At 36.1% G+C, this 12,833-nt stretch overlaps 1 protein-coding gene across 1 annotated transcript; it reads left to right on the forward strand.

Annotated features, from left to right (window-relative positions):
* The first annotated feature begins 642 nt into the window (after nucleotides 1–642).
* Nucleotides 643–9,259, forward strand: LOC118822288 (cadherin-like protein 26). The gene is made up of 12 exons (XM_036591244.1): nucleotides 643–871; nucleotides 1,510–1,644; nucleotides 2,793–2,942; nucleotides 3,438–3,576; nucleotides 3,753–3,925; nucleotides 4,251–4,382; nucleotides 4,560–4,742; nucleotides 5,388–5,695; nucleotides 7,515–7,657; nucleotides 8,371–8,589; nucleotides 8,871–9,086; nucleotides 9,192–9,259. The coding sequence occupies exons 1-12, from the start codon at nucleotides 764–766 to the stop codon at nucleotides 9,257–9,259; spliced, it is 1,974 nt and encodes a 657-aa protein (XP_036447137.1). The 5' UTR covers nucleotides 643–763.
* Nucleotides 9,260–12,833: the final 3,574 nt, after the last annotated feature.

The following is a 12,833-nucleotide window of genomic DNA, read 5'->3' on the forward strand; positions in this document are numbered from 1 at the left end:
AAGTGTTACCGAGAAATGTATGTACATCAATTTGCAAAAGTTTGGGCACCCCACACACTTCTGCACATTTTACTGTTTATTTGCTGAATTTAACACTGTAAAAAAAAAAAGAAAAAAAATCAAATGTAGCACATCCTCATTTTATGTTTAGCCAAAAAAAAACAAAAAAAAAAAACAGCAAAACATGCCATTTAACCGGAGGTGTTCAAACATTTGTGTACAACTGTACAGCTACGCCATAAAAAATGGCTCATCAGATGAATCAAAAAATTATTTCATGTGGTAACATGTAAATTAACTACTTTTATTGGACCTAAATAAAGATTTTAAATGAATAATTCTTTTAATCAATGTAGTTTTTAAGTTGAATAAACTAGTTTAATTTTTTTACAAATTTTTTACAGTGTGACCATTTTCAGTCATACTAGACAACAAAACAGTAAACCTACCCTTTTCTGAGAAGTATGAATGATTTGTGTGTTTTCAATGTGCAAAAACAGTCTCAGCATTTATTCATTTTAATGCATGTTATACATATATTTTCCAGTGTGAGTAAAACCAAAAACCACTGATACCTTGCTTTTAAGCTTAAACTCTGAGGGATACGTTAAATAACTCTAGGATGCGTGACATGAAAAATACAGAAACTGAAACTTGTTTGTACCTCCCACTTTAGCACGCTCAAGCGATTAAGCCTGCTGAAAGCATTTGTTCTGCTGGAATTCAAAGGAAAATCAGACCGTTCCTCCCCCTCAATTCTTAAATGCCCCTGTGCCTCTGCCCTCACACTCAGATCAGCGGACACACTCTGACTCTGCACTCCAACATGAGGACCTTCATCACTACTACCATCATCCTCTTCATAATAACTGTGAGTAAACAATGTGTTGAAGTCATAGTTGTCCATACATAAAGTAGTATTTCATTTTGATCTGCTAAATGACTGTTCTTTTCAAATCAGTTTGATAACAGGAAAGTAACGCAGCTCGTTTTGTTTTCTGAGCTAATTAAGACTACAAACAAAGTGTTATCCATTTAATAATAACAATCAATATGGCATTAATCTCTAATTGTTGCCTTGTTATGGGTTTAATGAAGATATACTGCAAAAAAGAGTGAAATCATCAAATCTACACTCTTATGGCTTTTCAAGGATTCTTTATAAAGATAATGGCTCTACATAGAACCATGAACATTCAAAGAAGCATTTGCATGATTAAATGGTTCTGTGCATGGTGAAATGGTTCTTTGGACTAGTGGATAAAGAGCTGTATATAGTTCTATATAGAACCTCTTTGACCAAAAAGGGTCCTTCTATTGCATAGAAGTGGATAATCTATAAAACGTCTATAATGGATGTTTTATTAGACAGTAATGCATATAATAATATAGTAGTATTTATAATATAATAACACAGTACAAAACGCTTCATTCAGTACATTAGTTCACATATGCCGGATATTTAGTCATGTACCGAATCTGTGTGATGTACTGATGTTTTTTGTGCAGGAGGTGTGGACAGCAGAGGCGGCATCCTCAGTGAAGAGACCCCGTAAAAAACGGGCCTGGATAGTGGACTCTTTACCCTTGAGCTTTAACCTGGAGGAGGAGCATGATGGGGTCTTCCCGTACACACTGGGACAGGTAGGGGACCTTTATCTAATCACACTTGAGATTTTTTCAGTCTAATAATAAGTGATTTTTAATTTAACCCCTTTAAATCTCAGGCTTATTACATACTTAGGCTTATTATTCAGTAATTACAGGGACTTCAGTGCAAACTGACTGAGCTGTTCTTGGATTATAGAAGTGTGTAATAAAACATGTAATTAGAATAAGTGCAAGGAGCTCATTCATAGGCACGCAAAAAGAGGCCTTGGATCTAAGGGACCTACAAACTTTAAAAAGATGGTTCTTTAGTAAAGCACCTGGCTCTATATAGAGCCAAGAATACTCAAAGAACCTTTTGCATGATAAAAGGTTTTTTTTGCATGAAATGGTTCTTCACATTGATGGAGTATGTGTTGTATAAGGTTCTATATAGAACCTTTTTGAAAAGTGTTCTATATAGCTCCAGAAAGGTTCTTCTATTATGATAAGCTTGACATCGTAACAATCATAACAAGTAGAGCAAATCCACCTGAAAGTCATCTGAACATGAGAATCAAAGAGATTAAACTAAAACAAATCGGCCTTCACAAGGTGAGTGTCCTAAATGTGCTGAAGTTAACCTTAAGAAATAGTGCAGAAACCTAAATATATACTTAAATATATACTAAATACTTGTCATAGTTGTTATTTGTTTTAAATTTAACACAATTCTAAAACTTTGTTGGTTCAAATGAAAAATATCCCAGATTATCAGTGTGGTCTTAGTCTTTTGGACCTCACTGTACTTAAGTACAAGAAGAAGTACTGTCATTTGACAATACACAAAAAATATAAATTCATCAAAATGTTTACTTAAGTATGTGGAGTAAATGTAAGTAGCCACCGTTCACTTCTGATCTAGATCAGCAGAGCAAAACACAAAAATGTGACACATTTCAGATATTTAGAGCTGTTGGCTTAGGACTTTTAGCTGAATCACTTGCGGGTTTAAAGTATTTCATGAAATTAGACCTGTGATTATTTAGTGTGAGGCCTGTGTGTTCTGCAGCGTTACAGTGTTGTGTAGTTATTGTCATCATTATTTTAAGTCAGTTTGATTCAGGGAAGAATCACCTTCCTGTGCAGTCAATAAATTTACTACAACTAGCTTCACTTTTCTTCCATGCTCTTGTCTTCAACAGCTAAATGTGGAGAAAGATTCACTTCCTGAATGCTTCCTCTCTGGACCCGGCGTTGATGAGGAGCCAATGGACATTTTTCAGCTCAACAAGAACCGTGCAGTTATTGAGGTCAATGAAAAAGTGGACTATGAGAAAAACAAGAATTTCACGGTAATTTTTTTACGTAAAATTTTTAAAAATATAATTCATAGCTTTGGAAGACCTTACTTTGTTGAAGTATTTGATGAAATAATTTCCTATGAAGTTTCATTAGGAAAAACAAATTGTCAGATCATTTGTATTTTTAAATCATGATCCAAAAGATTTTTTAAAATCTCAAATTAAACTATAATAAGTGCAAGTTAATTTTGAAAAGATTTTTTTCGTAATTTCTAAATTTATAACATATATATATATATATATATATATATATATATAGTATATATATATATATAGTAACTATATATATACATATATATATATATATATATATATATATATATATATATTATATATAGTTACTACATAGGTTTTTTACATGTAAAATTGCCTAATGTTCAGAACAATCAGATGCATAAATTAAAAAAAAATATCATTTTTGTCAAGCAAATCTCTGCTATTCTGACAAATAAAATGCTCATTTTAATCTGCTGTGTCTGTTTGTAGCTCACACTGAAATGCACTAGCTCTGAAAATGTGCACATGAGATTAGAAGTGGAAATCCAGGTTCTGGATGTTAATGATAACGCTCCTGTTTTTGATAAAGCAAGCTACGAGACCAGCGTAGGAGAATCAACACCACAAGGTAAGACATGCAGCTTTAGCTTTAGCTTAAAAAACTGTTTCCTATATGTTTATATCTTAGATCTGAGAGGTCACTGTGATAATAAGACCTTGAATTGCAAACTTGATAGCAGAAGTAAAAAATGTATATATAGTGTATGTATATATAATATTAGCTGTATATTTGCATGTGTGCAGGTACAGATTTGGTGACGGTGCGAGCGCTGGATCAGGACGACAGCAGCACAGGCAACGGACTCTTCACTTTCACAATCCTTTCTGTTTCTCCACAAACCTCAAACCTTGAGTTCTTCATTAACCAGCAGAGCCAAACCGGACGGATCTCATTCAGAGGATGTCTGGACTACGAGGTAGCTGATTTCATTTTTTCATTGTTTTTCTACAGCAGCAGCTCTTTACATTCTTTTATCACAGACGCTGACTACCGTAGTTGTGTCTGCATATTTGCTTTATTACAGTGTTGAGAATAATTTTCAGGTCAGAGTGAAAATGTTAGAAAATTAAGAATATTGGCAAAATCAGACAAGCATGTAAGTTGGACATGTTTGTCTAACTTAAAGTTGTGCTGATTTTGTTTGTCTGTTAGTTTAGTGGTAGGTTTGATTGTAAATTTTTAGATTTCAGATTTTGATTTTATGGAGAATTAATTTCACTTCTTGTATTATTTCAATGAAGGAGGCCCAGAAGTATACAATAGTAGTGGAAGCAAAGGATCATGGAGAACATGTGCAGCAGTCCAGCACGGCTACAGTTACAGTGAACATAATCGACAGCAACGACCACAAACCGGAACTCTCTGTCAAAACGGTGAGCAAAACTGACTATAAACCTAATATTACCTTTTTGCTTCTGTTGACCAACATTTATTTTAGTTGTCTTTATGTTTTACTACTACTGTTTTATTACTGTGATGCACTTGAGCTGCATTTTCATGTATGGAAGGTATTTTGATTTACTGAATTGTTTTGTGGTGATGGATGACAGGGCAGTGGAAGAGTGAAGGAAAGGGAGAACGGAGTGGTTGTTTACAGACTGGAGATAAAAGATGAAGACCACCGAGGGTCCGCAGGCTGGAGAGCTAAATACACTCTTCATGGAGAAAAAGAAAAGAACTTTAAGATCGAGACCGATCTGACAACTAATGATGGGATCATATCTGTAGTTTCGGTAAGAGCACTTTTATTTATTTAGCTTTTTAAAGCTTTGTTAAAGGTGTGGATTATACAGTCATGTGTAGAAGTTTGAAAATGCTGGCCAAATTCCACGTTTTGTTAATTATCTAAGTAAAAATAAGTTTCACAAAAATAAGTGTGAAGGTTCTATACCAATTGAATGTTTTTCCTAGAACCATATGACTAAGCTGGGAACCACATTTATTTCACTTAGAATCTTTATTTCATCTACATCTCTGCTGTTGGAAGAAAACCTTGTATCTCCATTTTTCAGTTTTTGACATAATTTGAAAATGCCTGTTGCCCTTTATATTATGTTGGAATTTACATGATAAATAGACCAAAAGAAATGGGTCAAAATGACTTGGAAAAAAATCTGGTTCCATTGATTTACATTAAAAGTAAAGTAGGTTTTTTCCTTTTCCTGTAAAGTGACCATTATATATATATATATATATATATATATATATATATATATATATATATATATATATATATATATATATATAAAACATGTTCCCCCGCAGTGTACAGAACTGTTGTTTCCAAATGATGTAAAGAAGTTTAAAAAAGGAAGTTATGAGATTTGGATTTAACAGCGATGTTATGGAGAATGTAACAGCAACTCTTTCTTCTGTAGCCACTGGACTTTGAGGAGAGCCCTGAGCTGACCCTGTCGGTCAGTGTGGAGAACGAGGAGCCGCTCTTCTCCTGTAAAGTAAAGCAGCGGCGGAGCGGCAGCCTGTGGGATGTGGATTATTTCAGAGACGTCTCCAGTTCTACTCTGCTGAGCTTTCCCATCACCATCACCGTGGAGGACGTTAATGACCCTCCAGAGCTGACACACGCTGTAGAACACGTGACCGTCATGGAGAACGCCACAGCTGGACAGATCCTGTGGACGTTTACCGCAACAGACCAGGATAGCAGCTCACCTGCAGGCTTCAGGTAAAAGATAACTGTGATAGTTCAGCCAAACATCAAGTTTAAACAGCACTTGAACAGCCAGAACATGTTTGACGTCTGGAGTTTGCCTGTTTAGTTTCAGCCCTAGAGCTACAAGCTTATTAGCTAATGTAGCTAACCACAAATTAGCATGGTGCTACCTGCAGACCTAAATCTTCACAAACCTGCCTAAAATCATGTGGAGATGTTCAGTATCTTTAATAGACTTGATTACATGGTTTCTGACACTGTGACTCACTATTATCTATAAACATGGACTAAAGTATGTTAGCATAAAGCTAAAAACAATATCAATTCATACTGAAGCCAGAATTTTGTCCATGTTAATGATGAATTTTTTTGGCTTCAATCTAATGATTAACCAAAATGTGTTGTTCTAGGCACACAGATTACTACATATTATTATTATTATTGCCGTTATATTATTACTGTCATATAGAGTTGGTCCCCATTTGCAGCTATAATAGCTTCCACTCTTCTGGGAAGCTTTCTACAAGATTTTGGAGTGTGTCTGTGGGAATTTTTGCCCATTAACCAGAAGAGCATTTGTGAAGTCAGACACTGATGTTGGACAAGAGGGCTTGACTCACAATCTCCATTCTGGTTCATCCCAAAGGTGTTTGATGGGGTTGAGGTCAGGGCTCTGTGAGTTCTTCCACACCAAACTCACCCAGTCATGCCTTTATGAAGCTTGCTTTGTGCACTGGGGCTCAGTCCTGTTGGAACAGAACAGGGTCTTCCCCAAACTGTTCCCACAAAGTTGGAGGCATACAATTGTCCAACATGTCTTGGTCTGCTGAAGCATTAAGATTTCCCTTCACTGGAACTAAAAAGCGTAGAAAAACCCCTGAAAAATGCAGTCAGGCCAAACCCAGACTTGTCTATCAGACTGCCAGATAGAGAAGTGTGATTCGTCACTCCACAGAATACGTTTCCACTGCCACAGACTCTAGTGGCGGCAGTTGTACAGCACTCCATCCGACGCTTGGCATTGTGCTTGGTGATGTAAGGTTCGCATGCAGCTGCATGGCCATGGAAACCCATGCCATGAAGCTCCTGTACAGTTTCTGTGCTGATGTTGATGCCAGAGGAGGTTTGAACTCAGCAGAGCGTTGGTGACTTTTATGCTCTATGCTCCTCAGCACTCGGCAACCTGCTCTGTAACTTTACATGGTCTGACACGTCGTGGCTGAGTTGCTGTGGTTCCAAAACACTTCCACTTTTCAATAATGCCACTCACAGCTGATCGTGGAATATCTAGGAGGGAAGAAATTTCACTTGGCATCCTATTATAGTCCCATGTTCAAATTCAGTGAGCTCTTTAGAACGACCCATTCTTTCACAAATGTGTGTAAAGGCAGACTGCATGGCTAGGTGCTTGATTTTGTACACCTGTGGCAATGAGACTGAATGAAACACCGGAATTCAGTGATTAAAAGGTGTGTCCCAATACCTTTGTCCATATATTGTATGTCTAAAATAAGAGCTTCGGTGTGGTTATCTGAGCTTTGAGCGAGAGATGAGGCTTTGTTTGGTCAAGAATCCATTTTTTTGTTTTCTTTGCCTCTAAGTTATCCTCAAAAGTCTTTGAAGGCTTTGCTGCAGTAAGTGAAGCATGAGTTGACTTCCGTCTTGGATTCCTTGGCCTTTTCAGTTATTCAGAATAAATCAGCAATGCACACTACACTACACATTACACACCTGCTAAAACAAGTTTTTTCAAGGAAGTGGTTTAATCTCTCTCTCTCTCTCTCTCTCTCTCTCTCTCTCTCTCTCTTTCTGTCTCTCTTTCTGTCTCTAGGTTCTTTAAAGGAGAAGATGTAGATAACTGGGTGACTGTGAACTCAGAGACAGGCCAAGTGTCCACAGTAAAAGTTCTGGATCGAGAATCACCTTTTGTCAAAGATAGCGTTTACACCATCACCATGTACGTGGCTGATAAAGGTAAGAGGTTCCACAGCTCTAATGTTTACAGTATTCATGTTTCAATACAGGATTTCTTTTGTTTTTATTTAATAATTGCACGGTAGATTTGAGTTTTTAGACTGCATTACTCTCTACACACTCCTTATGGCCACAAAAAAGCATTTTTAAATAAAGCATATTATTGTTATTTATTTTTCACAGCAGTTAAAAATAAATCTCTCTCAAACTTATGCTACTGTTCAAAAGTTAGAATGCTAATTTTTGTTTTTATATTCAATAATCACTTAAAGAACACAGTTTTCAGTAGTATAAACAAACCATTGCCAGGCATTCTTATGTTTTATTCAAAATTTTTAAGAAGTTTTTAAGTACTAAACAATAAATTGTAATTGTTTAATTCTGGGTTTATAAGAACCTCATTCTGAACATTGTTTATTAAAACTTCAATCTTCAGTTTTTTCAGAAGAGTCTTCTACAGCTCTGTTCATCATTGTTCTTAATCTCAATTTATTTTAGTTTTTACACCTTCCTACTAATGTTTTAAAACCTGTAAAGTTGTACCAGCATCCCATTAGAATCAAACTGTATTTGCGAAAAAAACAGTGATTATAAACTTAGAAACAGTACTCTAGTACTCTCTAGTACATAGTGTAGTTCATTCAATCACACATCCTGAAGTTTCCATTACCGAACAAGCCAATCACGTTTCACTCCTGTTCACTGATCTGCAGGTGAACCTCCAATGACGGGCACAGGAACACTGGTCATCCACCTGCTGGACCAGAATGATAATCTGCCTGTACTGGAGGTGAACACACTTAGTATGTGTTTATCTGACACGGTCATGAACATCACCGCTGTGGATCTGGACCTGCCTCCATTCAGCGGCCCCTTCAACTACGAGCTCCTTGGGGATGTGAAGGAGAAATGGAGGATTGAACCCAGCATTGGTAAATACTGCAGAAACACAGGCTCTATTTCTTCCAGATGTAAAAATGACTGTGTATATTGTTTTTTTTACATAAACTTTTTACAAATATTTGCTTTTAGTTTCCCTCACTGGCCACTTTATTAGAAACACCCACTTTGTACTTACATTCACTGGCCACTTTATTAAAAACACTCACCTTGTGCTTCCACTTAGTGGCCACTTTATTAGAAATACCTAGCTCATAGCTCCACTGTACAGGTGTACGGTTGCTGACTGTAGTCTGTCTGTTTCTCTGTACAGGAACGACTGTGTCTCTGGTGAAAGACAGCAGTGTGCATTCAGGTCATTATGATCTCAGGGTGAAGATTGCAGATTCTAAGGGGAAATTCTCAGTCCAGCATCTGACCGTCAGCGTTTATAACTGCTCTATAGCATACAGTGGCCGAAGTGGAAAAGGACCTACAGTGCAGCTCGGTTTCGCCGCCATTGCAGTCATCCTGATCTCTGTGCTGCTGGGTAAGAGAATGCGCTGTCATTCATTCATGTGATCTGTCTATCAACTTTTGCATTCAGCTGTATATAATTTGTGTAGTTCTTTATGTTGCTGTGGTAACTTTGCAGTTTCTTTATCTACCCGACTGTGTCTTTCCTCATATCAGTACAGTGTCATCTTGCGAATACTGATATAAGCTGTTCTTAAATATTCAAACTTTTGCTTTTTTAACATTTTTAATGCATATTCATGTGCAATAAGTTCCTGTTGAGATGTTTGAAGACTAAGTGCCCCTCCTCTATGTGTGTGTTTGAACAACAGGCATCCTGCTGGTGACGTTCTCATTGTTCTCCTGCACACATAAGAAAGACAAACCAATGATAAGGGAACTACAGGGTTCAGAATGTTCTCTGATTCATTATAATATTGAAGCTCCAGGAACCGACGGTAGTGACTGTCTGCTGAAAAGGGTATGATGCAGTGTTTTTACATTATATTTATGATCAGTATTCAGTACATTTTAAATGTTTTAGTTATTAGTCATAATCATATTTTTTGTTAATTTATATGCAAAACAAAAGTAATAATATTTTACACAATGTGTTACAGGGTATGTGTGTTATGTATTATTTTGTTTTTTGTAGATGTCATAAACATCACTTTTCAAATGTTTAATTACAGAAATAACAAAAAATGTATTAATTAATTATTAATATACTGTAATGTACTCTGGATATTAATTTCATTATAACCTATCTGTGAGTATTTTACTAGAATTTCATTCTGGACATTAATTGTATTATGACATCATTCTGTGTATTATTTTCAAACTATCTCCTGAACCTGGACATAAACTCCAAAACAGCTCCAGCATCTGGAATTCAAACTCCTAAACAACTCCAGGATCAGGTCTCACACTTCAAAACAAATATAGAATTTGGATTCAAAGTCCAACATATCTCCAGGATCCAGATTCAAACTCCATAACTCCACTCAAAATCCACAACACCTCCAGGATCTGCATTGAAATTACAAAAAATCTTCAATTCTCCAATCTCAAACTTTGAAACTTCTCCAGCCTCGGCATTCACACTCAAACATCTCCAGAATCTCCAGTCAAATTCCTCTACTTCTCCAGAACCTAAAGCCAAACTCCAAAACAGCTCCAGCATCTGGCCTCAAACTTCAAAACATCTACAACATCTGCAATAAATCATCAAAACAAATACAGGCTGTGGATTCAAAGTCCCACAACAGCTTCAGCATCTGGACTCAAGCCCTAAAACAGCTCCAGCATCTGGATTCAAACTCCAAAACATCTCCAGGACCAGGTCCCAAACTCCAAAACAGCTCCAGCATCTGGACTCAAGTTCTAAAACAGCTCTAGCATCTGGACTCAAACTCCAAAACAGCTCTGGCATCTGGACTTAAGCCCTAAAACAGCACCAACATCTGAACTCTAACTCCAAAACATCTACAATGTCTGTGCTCAATCCTCAAAACAAATACAGAATTTGGATTCAAAGTCCAAAATATCTCCAGGACTACACCTGTAAAACTAGTCAGTATCTAGACCTGATCTAATGAAGTAATCTGCAAAGTAAGTGAAGGTCAAAACACTATAAAGACTTACAGCAACTGTGAAAGACAAAAACAGTGATGAAATGATCTGATTAGGAAGCAGCCATGGCTGCAGACCTGAGATCACTCATCACTCGACTGAAGAGGAATTTATATGTAGTGAATTAGTTTACATATGTATATATATATATATATATATATATATATATATATATATATATTATATATAATAGAAGCAAATGAAGTCTTATGTGTTGCATTATGTAATGTAAATATGTATAGTGGATGTAATTGCCTGTATATTTATTATGTACATAACATCTAGTGGTTTTTTCGCAAATAATCTCTCACGGCTTAATAAAGTACAGTGATCTATATCTGTATGTCTGTTTTTATGACTATAGGCACAACCTAACATATTAAATTTTTTGCTAAATAATTTTAAAATTATTTGAGCATGATTATTTTTTATACAAACCACTAACACATATTTGCTTATAATAATAAATAATAAACTTTGTGACCAGCACCTATGAACTCACTGCAGTCAGAACAAAACCTTGTTTTTGACATAATTTGAAAATGCCTGTTGTCCTTTACAATGCGTTTGAATTTCATGATGAATGGAACTAAAGAAATGGAACAAAATTCTGGTTCCATTTTACATTAAATGTAAAGTATGTTTTTTTTCCTTCTCCTGTAAGGTTATCATTTTGGAGACACAAGGTTTTGTTCCAGCATCAGCAAATTCTATGTTGTTTGAACCAAACATGCTCAAAGAATATAAATATCATAAGAATCAAAATATATAAGAATCAAAATATACTGATGAGTGAAAAGAGGCTGACAATTTTATTGTCAACCGCAAAGTTGATCACCAAAAAACACAGTTAAACTGAAATATATTTTAGAATTGGGGTTATCGTATGTTTGGGGGTCTTAGCTGTAATAGGCCTCAAATGATCTCATCAACGTTTTACTGATGATGATATGATGACAACAATAGATGACTCACTCACAACCTCAGAAGAGGCCTCCCTCATCAAGTTTAGACTAAGTTTAAATACTCTTCAATAATCAGATTCATCCACCCAAGGAAAAGGGCCAACACACATCCCACGTTACAAAATGTTCTTCCGCACACTGCATGTAATTATGCACTTCCACCAGAGAGGTCTCCAAAATGCAGCAAAGTGCAGCTTCAACATGCTTCTTTTTGAAATGAGTGTACTTTTCCAGAGTTGTGGAGTCACATGAATTGGACTTGAGCCACAAATTCAATGACTTGACAAAATCAAAAAAGACTTGCAACTCGACTTTGACTTGAACACCAAAGACTCTTAAACTAGGTTGCTTTAGATGATGACATTGGTCTTAAGGTAGAAAAACATCAGCTCAAAAATGTAGCACCACAGAGAGGAATACATTTGAAAATAATTTTCATTTTTCATTAACCGCTGAGGGAAGGTTTTTGCATTGAATGCGCAATTGAGGCTGCCTCTTCAGATGAGCTAAGGAGTTAACGCTAGAGCTGGCTGCTGATGAGGACTCATCATATTCTATACAAAGTGTTTTCTCCTTAGTGGACCATATGCCAACATGTTAGTCTGTCATTTCCACTATCCTGCTGGACTTCAGCAACAGTGGTTAGCCTAGTTTGCAATAAAGCCACAAGACATCTGCCATCTCAGTCACATCCTTAGGAATCTGCTCACAATTAAGCACTCGTTTTGTAGCAGCAAAAAATAATACAATATACTTACCCGCTCGCAAATATGAGCAAAACTGTCACATTTCATTGAACTGTGAGCATTAAATTTTCTCCATCTTCCCATGATGAAACCAGTACCTGAATAGAGATCAGCAAACCCAAATGGAAAAAAAAAATATTCCAACAATATTTATCAAATATATTTTCACAACATATGAACAATAAAATGCTTTTATTTGTATTTCTTTTCCAATGTGTTCAGTTGTATGTTGTTGTATTAAAGGTTACAAATGTAACTAAACAGTGCTGACTTCTGTGATCTGCATTGTACTTTACATTAACCATGTACGTCTGCAGTAAGACACTCACACACAATATATATCATATAAACAAGATATCAAATCATAACTGCATTTTAACAGAGTATCAATACAAACAACACTCGCTTTTGTCATGTTACAGGTTCATTTGCTGATAT

The sequence above is a fragment of the Colossoma macropomum genome, unplaced genomic scaffold, assembly GCF_904425465.1.
Source record: "Colossoma macropomum unplaced genomic scaffold, Colossoma_macropomum, whole genome shotgun sequence".
Lineage (NCBI taxonomy): Eukaryota > Metazoa > Chordata > Actinopteri > Characiformes > Serrasalmidae > Colossoma > Colossoma macropomum.